We start from the raw sequence: 19,819 nt of genomic DNA on the forward strand, positions 1-19,819 counted from the left end.
GGCGGCTTTGAGGGCACTGTCACATTCGGATTGCTTATTTGTTTCCCTAAATATCATTGGACCTCTGGCAAACCGTCGGTCTACCCTGAATGTGCCAAGGAGTAGGTGGTGTGATTTTTCACTACATTTGTTTAAGCACACAAAGAGTTAAAGCAAAAAAGAATGAGAACGATAAAAAGGTTAGGTCCAGTCGCGGACGACTCTGGAGTTGCAGCTGTCATCTCGCTCTATAGGCCGAGGGAGCCGGCGTTTGTCCGCCGACAGCTTCCGGGTCATGTGGCTAGCATGACTAAGAATTAAAGGCAACTGAGAAATCCAAAGAAGGGCTTTTAGAGTTCCTGCTTTCTTAACCATTTAGGCATTGCATTTAGTAGATCAAGATGCAATTAGACCCTTCCCCCCAAAAAAAGAGAATTTGAAACAGTGATAATTTTTTTGTGCATTTCAAAACACATGAGTTCTGTTTATTGGATCCTTAAGTGTGTGGAGGGCTTTGCTGTTTCTTTTAAAGAGTACAAATATGTGCAAATAGCTGAACCCCAAAACACGAGAACCTGTCAACAAGGTAAGATTTGTCAGGTCTCACCTGAAAAATGTTATAAAACGAAACCTAAAGATACAGATATATAATACTCATCTTTAATCATATTTTTATAGCCTAAATCAGTTGAAAGACTTCATGCAAATAGTGTTGGGCAACAAATTAAAATTTGCCAGAAGGAAAGACACAAAGCAGGATCTCCCATATCTCCTTCTCCTGGCATTTTATGGTAATATGTTTTTTAAAATCCTCAGATTGTGAATAATAAATGAACAAGTATTCTCCAAAGTGCTCTGGTATTCACTTGCCATAGCTCTACCATTATATCTCTGCTGCTTTGGGAGTTTCCCCCAAAGTCTTTATTCAATACATTTTCCAGTACAGTAGCTCAATATAACTAGTCTGAGATAAACATACTCTTTGGCATGGAGGAAAAGGGATACAGTTGCCCTAGGTGGACTGTGGATTTTGGGGAATCGTGCTTCCAAACTTTTAAAGACTTTGTTGGATTTCAGGCAGATGTTATCTGCAAGCTAAAAGTTCCAAGACTGAAATTTATATAATTAGGATCCTCAAGCTGAGGTGACTTGCATAACCACCTAACTCCATGTGAGACGAGATTCATGTGGAAAGATGGAATACATAATCATCTGTCTTTCTGGCCAGGAAGTCAAGCATGTGCTGATGGGCTCATTACAAAGCCCAGTTCCAGCTGGCAGGTTTAACAAAAAAAGTCACACTGATTCAACCCTGTTTGAACAGGGAGCCAGGCAACCTCGTCATCTTAATTCAGTACCTCGCTCTTCTGGAGCTTGGGGTTCTTTTCTTCCAAGATTCACATTATTCAAGAAAATATGCCTTACTATTTGGATTGTAAGGTCAGAAGAAATATATTTGACAAGCCTGTTCAGAAGATACTTGGCTGTATCTAGACCAATAAAAGGTCTATGGTACCAACAGTGATAGGTGCTGGGATTTTTTATTTTTTATTTTTTGAAATATTCATGAAGAATACTCATGTCAGAATATAAAATAGTGTTATAGATTTGGCAGGATCCTCCCTCCCAACCCTAGAAATTAATAATAGGTAGGGTTTTGATTATAGGGATGCGGGTGGCACTGTGGGTTAAACCACAGAGCCTAGGACTTGCCGATCAGAAGGTCGGTGGTTCGAATCCCCGCGACGGGGTGAGCTCCCATTGCTCAGTCCCTGCTCCTGCCAACCTAGCAGTTCGAAAGCATGTCAAAGTGCAAGTAGAAAAATAGGTACCGCTCCGGCGGGAAGGTAAACAGCGTTTCCATGCGCTGCTCTGGTTCGCTAGAAGCGGCTCAGTCATGCTGGCCACATGACCCAGAAGCTGTACGCCAGCTACCTTGGCCAATAAAGCGAGATGAGCTCCGCAACCCCAGAGTCGGCCACGACTGGACCTAATGGTCAGGGGTCCCTATACCTATACCTATAGGGTTTTGATTATTTGGAGCATTGAAGGGAAGATTGGAGGTCACTGGAAAACTACAGGCTAAGATTCCTTTCCAAGCCACAGCCTTACCTGGGATAGGCATTAACATGGAAAAATGGGGTTGATGGTCTGGGCAGACAAAGCTTGCCATGGTGATGGGGTGTGGGTTTGAAGTGAGAGGAAAATAGCGTTTTTAATAAGGTGTGCTGGGAAGAAGAAGGGGGGGGAAGACTGGGATCCATCTTGGACAGGCTGGCTGAAGGCTGGCTGGGGAAGATAGCTTAGACTTCAGGGCTGCACCTCTGTGGGAGACAAACCCCTACTGAAATGACCATGCTGTAAGATCTGGACTCCTTCCATGCACACTGAAGGTGTAAATAGGTGAATAAATCATATTTCTGAAAGCTACAACAGTCTCCACCATGTCTCAATTCTCCAAAGGAACACAGACCCTGGGTGAGTGTCTGAAACCCCATGGACCCTTGTTGTCATTCAGCAGAGAGAGGGGGACGCACCCAACTTCTATAACAATATATTCTCACCCAGAAATGTTTCTGTTGAGTATAGTGAAGTGGCAGAGTATCAGAGGAAAGACAAGACAGTTTATTGAATACTAGGGCTGTGAACAGTCCCCCAGTTCTATTTGAGGACCTGTTCCAGTGCTCCAGAACAGCATCAATATGACCCAGACTTCCCCTCCCCTCCTTGTCACCTGAGTGGCCTCCTTTAGACAACCACAGTGAAATCCTGGGTTTTTGGATCAGGATTTGGAATAAGACCACTGGCATTGCAGAGCCCTCTTTCAATATTATTGTTCCAGGCAGATTAATTTCAATTAAATCCCGGAAAAGCAAAAAACCACCTGGAGTGGGTGAATGGTTAAGAATAGTATTGCATCTCTATTTAAAATGTCAATGGGTGAATACAAATCCTTAAGTAGCCAAAAGGGCTTCATGATGCACAAGAAGGAGGTAGCAACATACCTAGAGCAACTACAAAATTGGTAGCTTCCTAAAAAAAGCTCAACAACTTTTTTTTGTTTTTTTATAGTGGGAGTAGATCTCAGTCTCTTGAAAGTTGGACATGCCTGACATAGTCCAGTGACAAGAGAGAATGCATAGTAGCCACCAAATACTCAGTTTTTGTTTGAGGAATGGGGTAGAAAACTGGTCAGGAATAGAGATCTTGAAAGTAGCATGGACTCCCTGAACCAGAGCAATCCAAGCTACATTTCCCCCCTGTTCCCACATGTATATCAGTTCCCAGCTTTCGATTGCACCCATTCAGCATTCTTTCTGCTCTAGGTTAACCAATCACAAGAAGCATGCAGATAGATTAGGCTGGGTAAAGGAGCTAAATTAAACCCCCATCCAAATGATGCCCCTGAACTGAATTCCTCTCAACTTTAAAAAGACAAATGCCTGACTGCATATGAGCACAGATCTTCCTTCTCCAAAGCTTTTAAAGGGAGTCCAGGGGTCAGGGGCCTTTGGGAATCATGACCTTTTGCTTCATTTTTCCTTTTTGGAGGATTGATGTATTTAAAGAAAAATAAAATAATGAAAGTACTCAGTTCCTTTCAGGCCTTTGACTTGTACGTATTTATTTTATCCTGCAAATATCCTCACCCCACCCCGATTTGACAAGCTTTCCCAAAGCTTTCCTAGATTCCTTCAACCATTATATTGTTACAATTGCCAACTTCATCTTTCAGATTTTGTTTCATTGTGTCTCAAACTTGCCTTGGGATTTTTTCAAAAGTACATCCTTTCCATCTTTTGTGCTTTTCATTTCTCCCCCCCCCCACTCCACCCTTGGCTTGGATTTTCATCTTCAGAATATCCTTTTCCCTGTCTGTTGTTATCTGTTCCTTTTGTCTCATATCTGCCCTTTCATTTCCATTCTCCCCCCACCCTTTGGAGCTTTGCAGCTAATCTTCTGTGCTTAAATTCTTTCATCATCGCTTGACTGCTACTCATGCCTTCTGTGTGAATTTAAACTTTATTCCACCCAGGCTCACTTTTTTCAGCTCCTGCAAAAGCTTGACTCCACGTCTTCGCTTTTTAAGTCAGCAGGTTTGTCACAGCTGCTGTACCCAAATGTAATGGGTCATGTACTCTTTTTTACAAAAAAAATTATTGCTGCATGGGGCAAAGAGGAAGCTGTGCTTTCCTGATCAGCTGTAAAAAAGACTGCCTAGCATGGCAATAGCCAATGTGGTATGCTCCATATCTTGGACTCCATCTCCATCACCCTCAGCAAGCATTGGCCAGTGATGAGGGTGATGAGAATTAAAATCCAATACTATCTGGATAGCACCATGTTGGCTACCCCTGGCCTAGAAAATCTTCCCAGGTGAGTTCAGCTAGAGAATGGATGGCTGGAGCACTTCACCTGGTCTATTTGTATTTTCAAGGCTGTGGCTGCTGTTAATAGACTCCATAATGCAATGCAATATATATAGTGGTACCTCAGGTTACATACGCTTCAGGTTACAGACTCCGCTAACCCAGAAATAGTGCTTCAGGTTAAGAACTTTGCTTAAGGATGAGAACAGAAAACGTGCTCCGGCGGCATGGCGGCAACGTGAGGCCCCATTAGCCCCATTCAAGAACGAATTAAGTACTTAACCTGAGGTACCACTGTATATAAACTCCCCACCACCTCAACAGCAACCTACCAGCTGGGAAACTAGCACAGCAGCTCTGCTCGACTGAGTGGTCCACTTCTACTCATTGTGAAGTAGCTCTACATTTAATTTGGTTGGCATCTGTCTGCATTGGGAGCCTGCTGTGGCTGTAGAGACCAAGGAGAGAGATGTTTTGTTGCATCTGAGGCAGATGAAGACATCCGGTTGTTCTGCTGCCGATGCACCATGGCATTTCCTCTCTTTGTGCTCCTCCCAGTGGTCATTCATCTTCTGGTCACTGCCTGTCTGTTTGTCTCCAGGCACTGTGGTCATCTGCAAGGGATTCCCACATGGTGGGGTTGATATTGCCATTCTTGAACTACAAAGACTCCGAGAGCTGTAACCTTCAATTTTTAACTCCCTCTTGGGACAAGGAAGGAACCACTCAACATTACCTTTTGGCAACTCTATGTAACTATAGGATATAACGATGCACCTTTCTAAGTATGTTATCAGCAGTATGGTGCCTATATTTCTGCAGGGACCATGCTTTCTTCCCATTCTTAAACTGCTCTGCTGGCTTCATTCATTTGAGCTGACCTACAGTAGAATGAAATTTTGAAAATCACGCTGCAAGCCTTTCATGAAGTCACTCTTAAATAGTATAGCAGTCATAAATGCCAGTCTATTCAGGCTCTCATACTCTTTATTAGCTTGGAATCTAGACCAATAGAATCTCATTATAACTTCAGGGGGGAAATGGTGTTGGAACTATTAAAGATTTTTCAGTTAGCCGACAGCAAAGCAAGGAAGTCAGACCCTGCTACTACTTTCATAAAATAAAACAAGAAGTAAGAGTAAGGCGACAAGGGGCTTTTATACTTTTAAAGCTTTTAAACTAGTTTCTCTACATCATGCTGTAGCAGAAAAAGATAAATTCCTATGTTGTTTTTTTCTACTTCGGGTTAGATTTTTATGTGAAATGTACTGTATAGACAATGATACATGATACGGTATCTTTATTGATTGCAAAAGTGTGTGGTTGTGATATGAAGTCACTTACCAGTCTTTTGAATCAAGGCTTGAAATGAAACCGTGTGCAGGAAAATCAGAACCAGGGCAGATCTTGCCTGCCTACTCACAAAATGCCAAAAAGTTCACCTTTCAAATCAGTCGTTTGGGAAAATGAAATTGGTGCAGTCCATTACCAGGACTCCAGCCCATAATGCAAGTGATTGGTGGGGAAAAAACAAAACCAGCAAGTGTTGATCAAGGCAGAGCTCAAATGTGGGCCCAGCGAATAAGCTAGCTTGCCAGATTTGAAAACCACAGCAGCTTGAAGCCGTGATAAACTCCAGCCCCACAAGAAGGCAAGCTCCATTGAATTCTGAACTGAAGAGACACAATAATGGAATCATAGAATTATAGAGTTGGATTGAGGGTCATCAAGTCCAACCCCAGGTGATGCAGGAATCTCAACTAAAGCATCCATGTCAATCACAAACAGCTACCCCATGAATTTGCAATTGGGAATTTTGTGATTCACTATTTTACACAGTTCTCCAGATGCAGTCGTGCACGCCTTAGCTGTTTACAAATAATAAAAATATGAGGAGAGGAGTAGCTGCCGATGCAGATATCAACATTTGTGGTATTTCACTCTTGCAAATGCAAAGAACTATTTTTTTTTTTTGCATGAGTATAATACCAGTGTTGGCATATATACAGAGAAGCAAGAATGTGATTGATATCTGTACAATTCTCAGTAGTAGTTGAGCAAAATCATCTATGAAATATTTGAAGAGAAACTTAAAAAAAAGTCTGTGTTCAACTTTGTATGGCAAGAAAACAGAGCCATTGTTTTTAAAAAGGCAAAAAGAAGACTGCTTCCTCCACCCTTTGTTATATATGTAAAAATAAAAAAGGAATCCAGAAAGAATAATATTGCTTGAATTGTAATCTTATATTAGAAGTGAACTGACTCTTACTTAGTGCCCTGATTTAAAATAGTTGCAAATGGTGTGATGTGACATTGTACTGCTGTTCATCGTCCACAGCTGGGGGAATAGAGAAGAGATTCTACCTTGTTGAAAAGGGTTGCATTAACTTTTTCACCAAGATGGATCCTGAGATTGCCCCTTTATTGCCATGTGGGCTACCAGCACGTCTATATGGGTGACGGAATGGGGGGCATGGCATAAGACCAGAATGTCTGGAGGCAGTTGGAGGATGGATGGTGGCTAACAGATTGAGGCTGAATCCTGACAAGACAGAAGTACTGTTTTGGGGGGACAGGGGGCTAGCAGGTATGGGGGACTCCCTGGTCCTGAATGGGGCAACTGTGCCCCTGAAGGACCAGGGGCACAGCCTGGGAGTCATTTTGGACTCATAGCTGTCCATGGAGGTGCAGGTCAATTCTGTGTCCAGGGCAGCTGTCTACCCGCTCCATCTGGTACACAGGCTGAGACCCTACCTACCCACAGACAGTCTCGCCAGAGTGGTGCATGCTCTAGTTATCTCCTGCTTGTACAACTACAGTGCGCTCTACAGGGGGCTACTTTGAAGGTGACCTGGAAACTACAATGAATCCAGAATGCAGCAGCTAGACTGGTGACTGGAAGTGGCCGCCGAGACCATATAACACCGGTCCTGAAAGACCTACATTGGCTCCCAGTACGTTTCAGAGCAGAATGCAAAGTGTTAGTGCTGACCTTTAAAAACCTAAACGACCTCGACCCAGTATACCTGAAGGTGCGTCTCCACCCCGTCTCCACCCCCATCGTTCAGCCCGGACACTGAGGTCCAGTTCCAAGGGCCTTCTGGTGGTTCCCTCGCTGTGAGAAGTGAAGTTACAGGGAACCAGGCAGAGGGCCTTCTCGGTAATGGTGCCCACCCTGTGGAACGCCCTCCCACCAGATGTGAAGGAAATCAACAACTATCTGACTTTTAGAAGACATCTGAAGGCAACCCTGTTTAGGGAAGTTTTTAAAGTTTGATGTTTTAGCCTGTTTTTAATATTCTGTTAGGAGCCACCCAGAGTGTCTGGGGAGGCCCAGCCAGATGGGTGGGGTATAAATGATAAATGATGAATATGATGACGATGACGATGACTAAATGCAATTATTAAGATTACTTGCTTTCTCTTCTTGTAGATAACACAGCCAGTATCCTGACTAGGCGGAGAAGATTTAGTCGGACGACTCAGGATGTGTATTACCTCCCCGTGGTGATCTCTGACGGAGGGATCCCTTCTCTCAGCAGTAGCGCCACCCTTGTGATACGAGTGTGTGCGTGTGAAAGAGACGGGAGGGTGAGGACCTGTCATGCAGAGGCATTCCTCTCCTCTGCAGGATTGAGTACGGGGGCCTTAATTGCCATCCTGCTGTGTGTCATCATTCTCCTGGGTAAGCCTCTCTCAGAATTAAATACCGATGTCCTTTCCGTGGCCTTCAGATGATCACAGAAACAATGTGGCTTTTTCAGTATAATGTCATTCTGAACCAGGAATCACTTGTGATAGGAGGTAATTAGAAATACAAAGCTTTGATATATTTTTTTATATTAAAAAAAAATTTGGTAAAGACTTTAGCTAAAATTAATAGGACCAAGAAGCCTTTAAAGCAGACAGCTGAACTGCTGGCATCCTGTGGAATTAATTTTGCAGAGGTCACTAAGTAATTAGCACTGCTGATCTACCCAGGTAATTTGGTAAGATTTTCAGGAACCAATTCGAGTTGCATGTCCAGTACTCTTGGGGGAAGTAATAAAAAGAAGAAAGGAGAATCTTTTTGAAACAGATTCCTCTGCCAGAAGGACTTTCAGGAGTGTATGAAAGCCATTTGCTAATTATCTCTGTGGGATGAGCTGATAACGACACAAAGCATCATCAAGAGGGGCAAGGGACAGTGCAGGCAAGAAGATGATTCTATTAGATAAATGTCCTTGGAAATGCATTTTCTCTGAATACTTTATGTGCTTAGATTTATCTGAATAGTACCCATTAGCTAATATTCCCTCTCATTTGGCTCTGACTCAACCTGCTCATACTGTCTTTACATGTATATTTGCACACTAAACAGAGCTTGAGAAGAAAGTCCCTTTGAAGAACAAATGCTGCTCACAATGGGATGAATCTATAATGACCCATATACTAATATTGTTAGAAATTAAAGAAGTGAATCTTTATCCAGATAAAGGAAGTTCTTCAATGTATGACATTATTCTTAAATATCTTCATTAGCAATCTTCATTGCTTCCGTTCTCCAGGGAAGTTTTTATTTTATTGTTTGAAATTTCTGATAAGGAGCAACCCATTTTTGCTTGGCCCCCCCAATAAATGTTTTATAGTCTCATTAAGTGATATTGAAATCCCTCATTCCCGCCATGTCCTCATCTGAGTGGTTTTGGTCAGTGTCCATTTTACAATTGCTTATACCCATTCCCAGTGGCCCCGATCCTGAAAAAAAGAGTTAGTTATGCTTATGTTCCAAGAAAATTTGTGATAATAATTTGCGGCAGTCTTTCATCCCTCAACTGTAAAAAAACAAACAAACCAGATTACCCCCCCCCCCATTAATACCTGTGCACAAATTATTAATGTGGCAAGTACTATCTTCCTACCTTGTGAGAAAAAATCATTAAGATTTAGACCTATTTAGATATAATATTATGGGTTTTGGGGTGCTAGAGTTTGTGGGTGCCTGGAATGAGTGGGTGCTGGTGTTTGATCAATGCTTGGAGCATTAAGAGGGGCTGCCAGACAGGTTTTCCCATTCAGGAGATCGCCTGGGAGAAGAGCCATCAAGGATAAGAAAGGGAACAGGAGAAGAGCCATTAAGAAGCATGTATAGGCAGATATAGGCTGCACCAGACAACAAGCGAGTGGGAGCCCCTCCTTCCACTGAGCGATAGTTGTCAGAAGACAGTGTGAGAGTTTTTAGGAGGTGGAAGTTTCAGGGTTGCAATTTGCCTGATGTGAGCTGGGGGGGAGTGTCAGTCTGCAAGCAGCAAGTTGGGACAGGGGACAGAGGGTCATGGCTGATTTCTGCTGGCATCCAAGACTTCGGCCATGGGAGAACCAAGAACGCTCTCAGATTGTAATGCTCAGGTTGCATATATGTATAAATGAGCTGTATATGGTAAAGACGCCATGGTCTCTGTTGTGCTTCATTGTCCAAAAGGAAACACAGACCCTGGTAAGAGTGCCTGGAATTCCCTGACATCCCACACTGAAGTGGAGATTGGGGATAGCATGTAACAATATTATTAGGATCTAGATATATTTAATTATGGAATCATTGTATACACCACTGCTACAGCTTTAATTTATTGAAAGCAGGTATTTCATGTCTATCAACCTGTCAGGCAAACTTCATCTCGAGAGCAATAATCTTTAATTCTTTTGGTACATTCATAAACTTAAGTTTTGTTGATGGTTGGTGGGGCTAATTTTAATCACTAAGTGTGGCACATCAGGGCAGACTTGGTTATTTTATTCATTCATTCATTTCTTTTTGTCCTAGTGTGTGACTAGAATTGAGCCCATAAAGGAAACTATTAAATATTGCTTTCCTTTTCACAATTAATGGTAGCATTGAGTGGTAAATTATATTTTGATAGTAGGCAAATTTACTGAGAAGGGTTCCAGACATATTTTTATTTCTTCTTCAAGGCTGTTGTTTTGGATATGTTAGTAGCAAGTAAAGCAAACGTTTCCGAGCATGAGAAAGTGAAAACTCTCCCAGAGTATAAAGGTTAGATATTTAAAATCTGGAAAGTAGCCAGAAAGGGGGGGGGGTGACACAGATAAGGCAAGCTGACGACAGGGGAAGGATAGATTATTCAAAGAAACTGAGAGATACTTGGCTGGTATTTGTTGAAATATGAAATATGGGTCTTGTCAAATTCCAGAAAATACGTTGATACCCTGTAATTAGATTATGTCATATTATGGGGTGTGTGGGGGGGGAGAGATTAGTTTAACTTTCACTTCTTACAGTATCTCAGAGAAGAACCTATATGGGAAGTTTTGGTATCATGCACATTTATTTCACTTTAATCAGTTAATGAATTGATAGATGAATCTGCTAAAAGCGATATGATTCATCAGCATAAAAAATATCATTTAATCAGCCAGCAGCCCTTCTAATCTGCTATCTTGAATTTTCTCAGCAATAGTGGTCCTTTTCATCACACTAAGACGCAGCAAAAAAGAGCCTCTGATTATTTCGGAGGAGGACGTCCGGGAAAATGTTGTTACCTATGATGATGAAGGAGGAGGTGAGGAAGACACTGAAGCTTTTGACATCACTGCCCTGCGGAACCCATCAGCTGCTGAGGAACTGAAGTATCGGCGGGATGTGCGGCCTGAAGTCAAACCCACCCCCAAGCATCCCACTTCATCCTGTCTTGACAGTATAGATGTTCAGGAATTTATTAAGCAAAGATTGGCAGAAGCAGACCTCGATCCTAGTGTGCCCCCATATGATTCCCTACAGACTTACGCATATGAGGGTCAAAGGTCAGAAGCTGGATCTATCAGCTCCTTGGATTCAGCCACTACACATTCTGACCAGGATTATAATTACCTTGGTGACTGGGGACCAGAGTTTAAGAAGCTAGCTGAACTTTATGGAGAAATAGAATCTGAAAGAACAACTTAAATTCTCGTTATCATTCCTCAAATACGGAACATTTTAGTTCCCAAGCAACTTGGAGACATAACGACAGCAGTGGTTTAACAGCAAACAATCTTTATCTGAATATATTATAGAAATACAGTACTTGGAGCAAACTGATGTACACAGTTACTGTAGAAACAAGTGCCCTTTTCACATTTGAAACTGGGTTCTTCAGTTGGATGGAAATTTGGAAGAAGAAACAGAAAAAGATATGCCCCAAAGGAAAAGATTGTCCCTTTGTGTATATTTTTAATTGCTCAATAAAGTCTGTGGTGCAGTATCAGTAACGATACCCTAAGTAAACCAAGCAATGGCAAATATTACTTTAATATCCCTAAATATACCCAGAGCTACATTGAGTCTATAGTGATGCCTACTTGTGAGAAGAACAAATCTTGTTTGGATCGTTGAAATAATATGTCTAGCTCTGTTTATAAGTTTAGAGGGGTTAAGGTAATGATGGGGAGAGGTCATTTGCTTCTGTTGTAATACATCCCAGGAATACTACTTCTTTTGGAAGGATGTAATGGAATTACTGAGTTAAGTGCCATTTTAGTGTCTGCCCATACTAACACCCATCTGAATTTTATTTACATGCCAACATCTATTGGGGGTGACACATTTCAATGGGCCAATCCTAATCTTCCCATCCATGGTGAGCTCATGAACCAAGCATTCTATTGAACCTCATAATTCCACCCTCCCACTGCCAGAACTTTGCTGTTACTGAGTGGTATCGAAGCTGTTGCTTCCATTTTTATTGTTATTTTGCCTGCTATTTTAACAGCATTTCAAATACAACAACAGATTTTTTTAAAAAAAATTAAATTGAACAATATAAAATGTCTTTCTGCCATGAAGGAGAAGATGAAAAGGCTTTCTCAGTTTGGTTTGGTTTTTAAGTCATTGTTTTATTATGTGTTAAGCTATGCAACAGCTTGGGTTGCCTGGTCTTCATTGGGATTGGTGAATGTAGATAAGATATTGCCAATCATATTGCTGCTCTAAATCCCAAAAGAAATTTGTCACTTGATAAGGTGTTGTCATAGCCATGTTCTGTATCTTCACAGGATGGCATAGAGAGCATTATCAGGCAATTCCAATGTCAGGTTCAGCATCCATGGGAAGACTTTGGGTGCAAAAAACAACCTGAAGGCAAACGATGCGATTCCCATCTCAGAAGTTAAACGGGTCTGGGTCGTGCAATGCAATGGTCCAAAGGGAAGCAGCAGTACAAGACATGCACATCCCTGGAGTGCAAAGTAGAGCTGTAAAAGTATCTTAAAATGTTCTCAAAATTTATTGTAAGACAATAGAACTATTATTTACTGTGGCAACACCCAATATGTTTGGAGGGACATGCCCTTATTTTATGTCTAATTATTTAAGTTTGGTAAGTATATGTAAGATTTATGCTGTTTTGGGTCACTTGTTGAAGATTGTATGCATATTTTATATTACTTCTAGTGTATTTTAAATCCAGCTTTATACAGATAAAGCTGCTTGGGTCCTTCAAAACATGTTGGGTATTCCATTAAAAAAATAAAAAAATAAAAGATTTATTCTATTGTAATAAACATTGACAAAGAAAGATATAGCTCTTTTGTGCACTATTGGTGTTGCAATCTCTTGTTTCTTTGCAACACTGAGGTCACCGGGGACCCCTCTCCCAAGTTAACTACCCCAAGCTCATGAATAAAATGGTGAGGCACAACTTTAATATTCAAGGTAAACCTGTGAGCATGGGGAAATTACCTTATAATTTATTGTGCTACATAGGATCCCACACAGATAAGGCTGGATCCTACTCAATGCTTCCTTCTCATATATGTAACTGTTTATTTTCCTACACATCTATGTGCATTTGCAGGATCATTCAAAAAGGCATCTCCATGAGGGTCAGAGTTCTTAAATCCATTGATTAACTTGGGGCCTCTATATCAGAAGGGGGGCGGGGGGTCTATTGTTTGAATAAGGAAACAGAGCCAAGAAAAGATTGTATTAGTTATGATAGTTTGTTTTAGTATTTTAGTTTATACTTCATTTAGTTATGATCTTGTTGCATAGCTAGATTTTATGGCTTTGTTTGTTAGGGATGCATTTGTGTGTTTGAGAGAGAGAAAAGCGTCACTCTTGTTTTTTTCTTGTTTTTGTGACACCAAATTAATTTTACAAGTGTGGCAAGGCAAAAGCGAGTATTTATTTCATTGCAAGTCAGTTTCACTTAGGCTGCAATTTTGCAGGAACACAACACAAGTAATAACTAGGCGGGGAATGCTAGGTGCTTTTTCTGTTCAGTGGTGAGGTCTTGAAGTTAGTAGTGGCTATTAATGAATATAGCTGTACAATTTGATTTCTCACCAGTTCACATTCAATATGTTGGCTTTGCTCCCCATCTTTCTAATGACAAGGCCCTTATTACACTCCAAACCGTAGCTGAAATCCTGATCCTGCAAAGGATTGTTGCAACTGAATTTCTCCAGAATCGTGATCTAGGGTTGGCAAACTAGGTGAGAAACTGCACGGGCACTGAATTCCCTCAGGAAAGTTTCTTGAGGAGACTTTCTAATCACCTGCAAGATAACTATGTCGTCATCACTCCATCCTACTCCATACTTAAGAGCGAGTTGGAAGTCCTCACCCTGGACTACAGATATTTCTGGACCCTAATGTGATAGCACAGGAACAGGCGAACAGTTTCTGCACTCCAAACACAGAGATAGAACATTGCAGTCAATCTGTATAAACACCTTGATTTTGCCACTTCTACCTCTGAATTAATGTTTCTTCAGGGGAGTTGACATTAACTAACCACATTATGCTAGAGATGGAGCATAGTTTCTGCTTACCACTAATGAATTACTTCTATCACTGCTTATAGCAGTGTACCCCCCAAGCTTCAAATACTTGAGGTGCACTTCTTTTTGTCAGAATCAAAACTGAAGGCCCGCCCCTATGGTGGAAAACAGCCAAAAGCCATTATTTTTAGGGTATTTAAAAAGTAAGAATTACTCAATCTTAGGGAAACCCACTACTTGCATTTCTGCTAATTTGAGCATGTGTCCTAGTTTAAAAGGGAGACGAGTCAGGCTAGAGATATGATAGGTGACCTCCAATCACGTCCTTTTCCCCTGGTTGAAGTGGATATGAAGAAGGCCAAGATAGTAATCACACAGAGTGCAAGTCTTCTCTATGAGTAAATATGTTGGGCCTGCAATACACTCTAGATATTTTTTTTAACAGTACAATCCTAGACCTTTCTGCAGACTTGCAATGCTAGCTTCCTGGTACAGTCATACCTCGGGTTACAGATGCTTCAAGTTGCGTTTTTTCAGGTTACGGACCACTGAAACCCAGAAGGACTGGAACAGGTTACTTCCAGGTTTTGGCAGTTGCGCATGCGCAGAAGCGCTAAATCACGCTTTGCACATGTGCAGAAGCGCCGAATCGCAACCCACACGTGCGCACACACGCAGCTGCAGGTTGCGAACGCTGCAGATTGCGAACATGCATCCCGCACGAATCACGTTTGCAACTCAAACGTCCACTATAGTGGTGTCCCTGCCACTTGCTGAAAGGGCAAAACACAAGACATGGGGTTAGTGGTGTGAATGCTTTACTGGGACTCACCTATACCATGCCAGGCTCCCATCACTTCACCACTCCCTCCTGGTTAGTGGCAGCATGGCCACTGCCAGGAAGCTGGCACTGTGGCCCCACCCTGCCACATGAGCTGCTTCTGGTCTACTCAGAAGTGAGTCTTACTGAGTTCAATGTGGCTTACTCCCACATACAGGATTGCTGTCTCAAATTATTACTGACTTTACATTAGGAATTCTCTCCTGACACGCTAATGTACTCAGTGCACAGATCAGGAATTAGTGGACTGCATACCCCTAAATAAATGAATACAGTGGTACTTCAGGTTAAGAACTTAATTCGTTGTGGAGGTTCTTAACCTGAAACTGTTCTTAACCTGAGGTACCCCTTTAGCTAATGGGGTCTCCTGCTGCTGCCACCACGCTGCCACCGCTCGATTTCTGTTCTCATCCTGAGGTAAAGTTCTTAACCCAAGGTACTATTTCTGGGTTAGCAGCGTCTGTAACCTGAAGCTTCTGTAACCTGAAGCGTCTGTAACTCGAGGTAAAACTGTAAAGGGAACACCATATTTTTGTTTTTAACAAGGAAACCAAGGAAGACAATGAAAGCCATAATATCAACATTTTCGGGGGGGAGCACTGGCGGTGTGGAGGGAGCGAACCACCCCCAACACCACTATTCCAGTAGGGTGCCATCGCAGTGGGGGGGCAGACATTCACCGTGCACCCCCATGGGCCGGACACCACACCCCCACAGGTGGCATGCCACGCCCACAGAACATGTGCCACACCCCTGTGGACGGTGCACCATGCCCTCACGGGCAGCATGCCATGCCCCTGGCTGCTCTCCACCCCCGGTAGTAGAGCATGTAGCTTCACCACCGGGGGGGGAGGCAGGGTGTCTCATGTATTCAAATCACTCTTCACATGGAGGTTCTTCAGTGAGTTGGGGACACTGTTCACATTATGAAAGGAAGAAAGGAGGCTACGGTATACTAAACCATTGTTCCACCTAGCTCAGTATTGTGTACATACCCTGACGGCAGATCTCCACAGTATCAGGAGCCTTTCCCCAGTCCTACCTACAGATGCTGGGGGTTGAACCTTTACATGCAAAACATTTCCTCTACCATGGAGCCATGGCCTTTCAACCAAAGTGAAGCCTTCCAATCTCGCAAGATATTGGAATGTTGCTTTGCCATGCAGAATGTGTTGTCTGTGCATTAGAGAGTCCCACCAAGTTCATGAGGATCACTATCTTCCAACAAGTGTGTACTCCACCATGTCTGTTGGACATACCGTATTTTTTGCTCTATAAGACTCACTTTTTCCCTCCTAAAAAGTAAGGGGAAATGTGTGTGCGTCTTATGGAGCAAATGCGGGCTGCGCAGCTATCCCAGAAACCAGAACAGCAAGAGGGATTGCTGCTTTCACTGCGCAGCGATCCCTCTTGCTGTTCTGGCTTCTGAGATTCAGAATATTTTTTTTCTTGTTTTCCTCCTCCAAAAACTAGGTGCGTCTTGTGGTCTGGTGCATCTTATAGAGCAAAAAATACGGTATCTAATTTAATGACATAAAACTGGTTTAGCATTCCTTCCCTTCAGCCAGCCCTTGAGAACTGTAGTTCTGTGACAACATGTAAGTGTGCAGAGATAATCCAGCAGAAATTCCCAGCACCTTTGCCAAACTACATTTCCCATGTTTTGTTTTGTTTTCTTGGGGGGCGGGTGAAGCCATGACAGTTATAAAAATGACTATAAAATTGTATCGTAGATAGGCCTTGCAAATTAAAAACTCACCTTTCCGTTTTCTTTTTAACCAGCTCCTCATTTTAAGGAATATACTTCAACCCATCAAGTGTGGTTTTTCTTACCAAGTGTTAAAGAATCTCACAAATGTTAAAAATCTTTGCTGTGGAGCATTTCTTGTAACATTGTCTGTTGGAATGGTTCTCTGTCACTTTTCTTTACGAAGCCTGCAATCCTTTTGCAATGCGTCACATTTTCCCAAGGGTTTTGTTTTTGTTTGTTTGTTTAAATAAAGTATATTAAGTGACAGCATAAAAGTTATATAACATAGAAAGAAAAACCAAAAGAAGAGGTTTGCTTTAAAAGTAAATAAATTGAATTTTTTTTGGGGGGGGGGCTTGTAATACAGAAGAAGAGTGGAGTGTGTAATGAGCTGCTGTGATTGATTACCCAGTGAAGGCTATTTCAGCACGAGAAGGAGGTACCAAGAATCTGCAAGGTATTGCTACAGCTAAAGTCTGCCTTTGACAGTCCTTTACATCATTTTCCCCCTGAACAGCCTATCTGCCAAGACCCTGTGAAACAAATAGGTTTTGCCCAAGCTGAAAAAATGAGGGAAAGCAGGGACTGTTTCCCAAATCCCATGGACATAAATGTTGGTGAGTCTCCATTGCAGACAAATAAAGGTACGGTGGGTGACCTCTGCCCATTATCTCCATGTACACAAAATTCATTTTCGTTTGCATATGATTATTTCTCTGAAGCCCCTATATGAAGTTACTCAGCTGCTTCAAATGTGTGTACAGTGGTACCTCGGGTTAAGTACCATATTTTTCGCTCTATAGGACACACTTTTTCCCCTCCAAAAATTAAGGGGAAATGTGTGTGCGTCCTATGGAGCAGATTCAGGCTCCTTGGCTTCAGCGATAGCAACACGAAGCCTCTGAAGTGCAGAGGGAGCGCTCCCTCCGCGCTCCGGAGGCTTCGCGTTGCTTTCGCTGAAGCCTGGAGAGCGAGATGGGTCGGCGCGCACCGACCCCTCTTGCTCTCTAGGCTTCAGGGATAGCCGCCTGAAGCCTCCGGAGCACAGCACAAGTTCCTGCTGCACTCCAAAGGCTTCGCGTTGCTTTCGCTGAAGCCTCCAACCCCTCTTGCTCTCCAGGCTTCAGCGAAAGCAACATGAAGGCTTTGCTCGCTAGGCTTCAGTGAAAGCTGCGCTCCAAAGGCTTCGGGTTCCTTTTGCTATGCAGCGTCCCTTCAGCGAAGCGGGGGGAGAAATGGAAGGGGCTCCATTTCTTCTGCCGCTTCGCTGAAGGGGTGCTGAGCAGAGAGGGGGAGAATTTTTTTCCCCTGTTCTCCCCCTCCTATAGTCCGGTGCATCCTATGGTCCAGTGCGCCCTATAGAGCGAAAAATACGGTACTTAATTTGTTGCGGAGGTCTGTTCTTAACCTGAAACTGTTCTTAACTTGAAGCACCACTTTAGCTAATGGGGCCTCCTGCTGCCGCCGTGCCGCCAGAGCACGATTTCTGTTCTCATCCTGAAGCAAAGTTCTTAACCTGAGGTACTATTTCTGGGTTAGCGGAGTCTGTAACCTGAAGCATATGTAACCCGAAGTACCACTGTAGTTCACCAGACCAGCATACTTTGAAATTCCAGACTCTGATATAGGACATGTTGACTGCTCCTTACTTCCTCTTTCCTTCATCTGGGAATATGGATGATCAATATCCAGGTCAATCCACACTAAACTATACTAAACTATACTTCCCTGCTGTAATTGCATCCCACCTGCTTGCCTAACTTGAGGAAACATTTGCTATACAACTGATAGCAGGAACAGGTGTAAGCTGGAGGCCAAATTTTGCCCTTCAACCAAACAAGTTGCTAAACAGGTCTACGTAATTCTTTTACCGGGGGAGGGGGGGACAAGAATCAGTGCCCCATTTCAGAGATTCTAAAACTCTGCGCTGGGTTGCATTAGCCTTATACAAGTGGACAGAAGTGTGCCTTGCAAAATTAGGCTGCCATGTTGGATTTGCCCATCACGTGTTGTCCATTGGAGCAGGAAGGCTCCCTACCACTTTGATACTGTCTCTGTACCAAAATGTAGATGGGTCATCTTCCTAGGAGAGAGTGTAAGGCTGCAGTGGGATTCCTTGATGCAGCCTCTGTGACAAACCATCATCATTATCCAGAATTTATGACTCGACTTGGGCAAAGGGCTGGGAGGTCATATTATCCAGGCTATCTTCAGTCCTTTAGAGAAAAATAAAGCATCAAGAAGTGAAATTGAATTGTGCCTCCAGTTTATGTCCATGGTGGAGGATGGTAGTTGTGGGCTACATATCAAGCATTTGGGAAATGCTATTCTCTCTATATAGGACGATCCCTGGGGTGTCAATGTGTTTAAAATCCCACCCAATGCTAGCCAAGACTCTGCTCTGTTTGATTTTGTGCAGTCTCTTTGATGTGTCCTTACCAGACTGTTCTCCAAATGTGCTTTTGTATCATTATAAGTCTGCATGTTTGCAATGCTTACTGTCTTTGATTCAACGATCCACCCTAGCGCTTTGTTGTTTGCATGACAAATAGCAGAAATTCTGAACCTTCAGGGCTAAAGAACAGAGAAAAAGCTTCACAGAGCGGAACAAAAAGAATTGCCATTCCTCCCTGCCTCGTCATCCCCCATTATTTTAACGTTTTACTCTTATTTCTATTCTCCCCACAGCAGACAATTTCTCTGTTTGGTACTTTGTGTGTTAATAAGATTAAACTACTGGGGAGGGGATCTTACTTTGTGTGTGATTGAATGCAAGGTCACTGTTATCGTACTGTGAGTTTAAGCAAAGGTTATGCGCAGAGAAATATTGTTTGGTAATTTCTTGCTGTGTGTAGATCAGCAAAGATTTCCTGAGGACATAGGAAAGGCAATTCCCCTTTCCCTGATGGAGTGAAATGTATTTCAGCATGACACATTTACCTTCTTCCTTTCTTCCACAATTATACCATCCACCCATGGGCAAAGCACTTAAGCAGCTGTGTTTTAAAGTGATTTTGTAACCGATGCTCCAATCTGAAAAGAGCTAGAAGTGGTCCAGATTCAGTAAGATGCACATTCTCATCCAGAAATCTACAGGACTAGTATGTATTCTTGATTGCT

General features: G+C 42.6%; 1 protein-coding gene across 6 annotated transcripts in view; it reads left to right on the forward strand.

Moving 5' to 3' along the window:
• The window catches only part of CDH18 (cadherin 18), a 625,894-nt gene extending 614,273 nt beyond the window's left edge, over window positions 1–11,621 (forward strand). For all 6 annotated transcript variants that reach the window (XM_053397117.1, XM_053397113.1, XM_053397118.1 and 3 more), the window contains 2 exons: window positions 7,783–8,034; window positions 10,802–11,621. In XM_053397117.1, coding sequence (XP_053253092.1) covers window positions 7,783–8,034; window positions 10,802–11,292 — 743 coding nt within the window. In that variant the 3' untranslated portion in view covers window positions 11,293–11,621. The remainder of the gene's footprint in view (window positions 1–7,782; window positions 8,035–10,801) is intronic.
• Window positions 11,622–19,819: the final 8,198 nt, after the last annotated feature.

The sequence above is a fragment of the Podarcis raffonei genome, chromosome 7 (assembly GCF_027172205.1).
Source record: "Podarcis raffonei isolate rPodRaf1 chromosome 7, rPodRaf1.pri, whole genome shotgun sequence".
In the NCBI taxonomy this organism is placed as follows: Eukaryota; Metazoa; Chordata; class Lepidosauria; order Squamata; family Lacertidae; genus Podarcis; species Podarcis raffonei.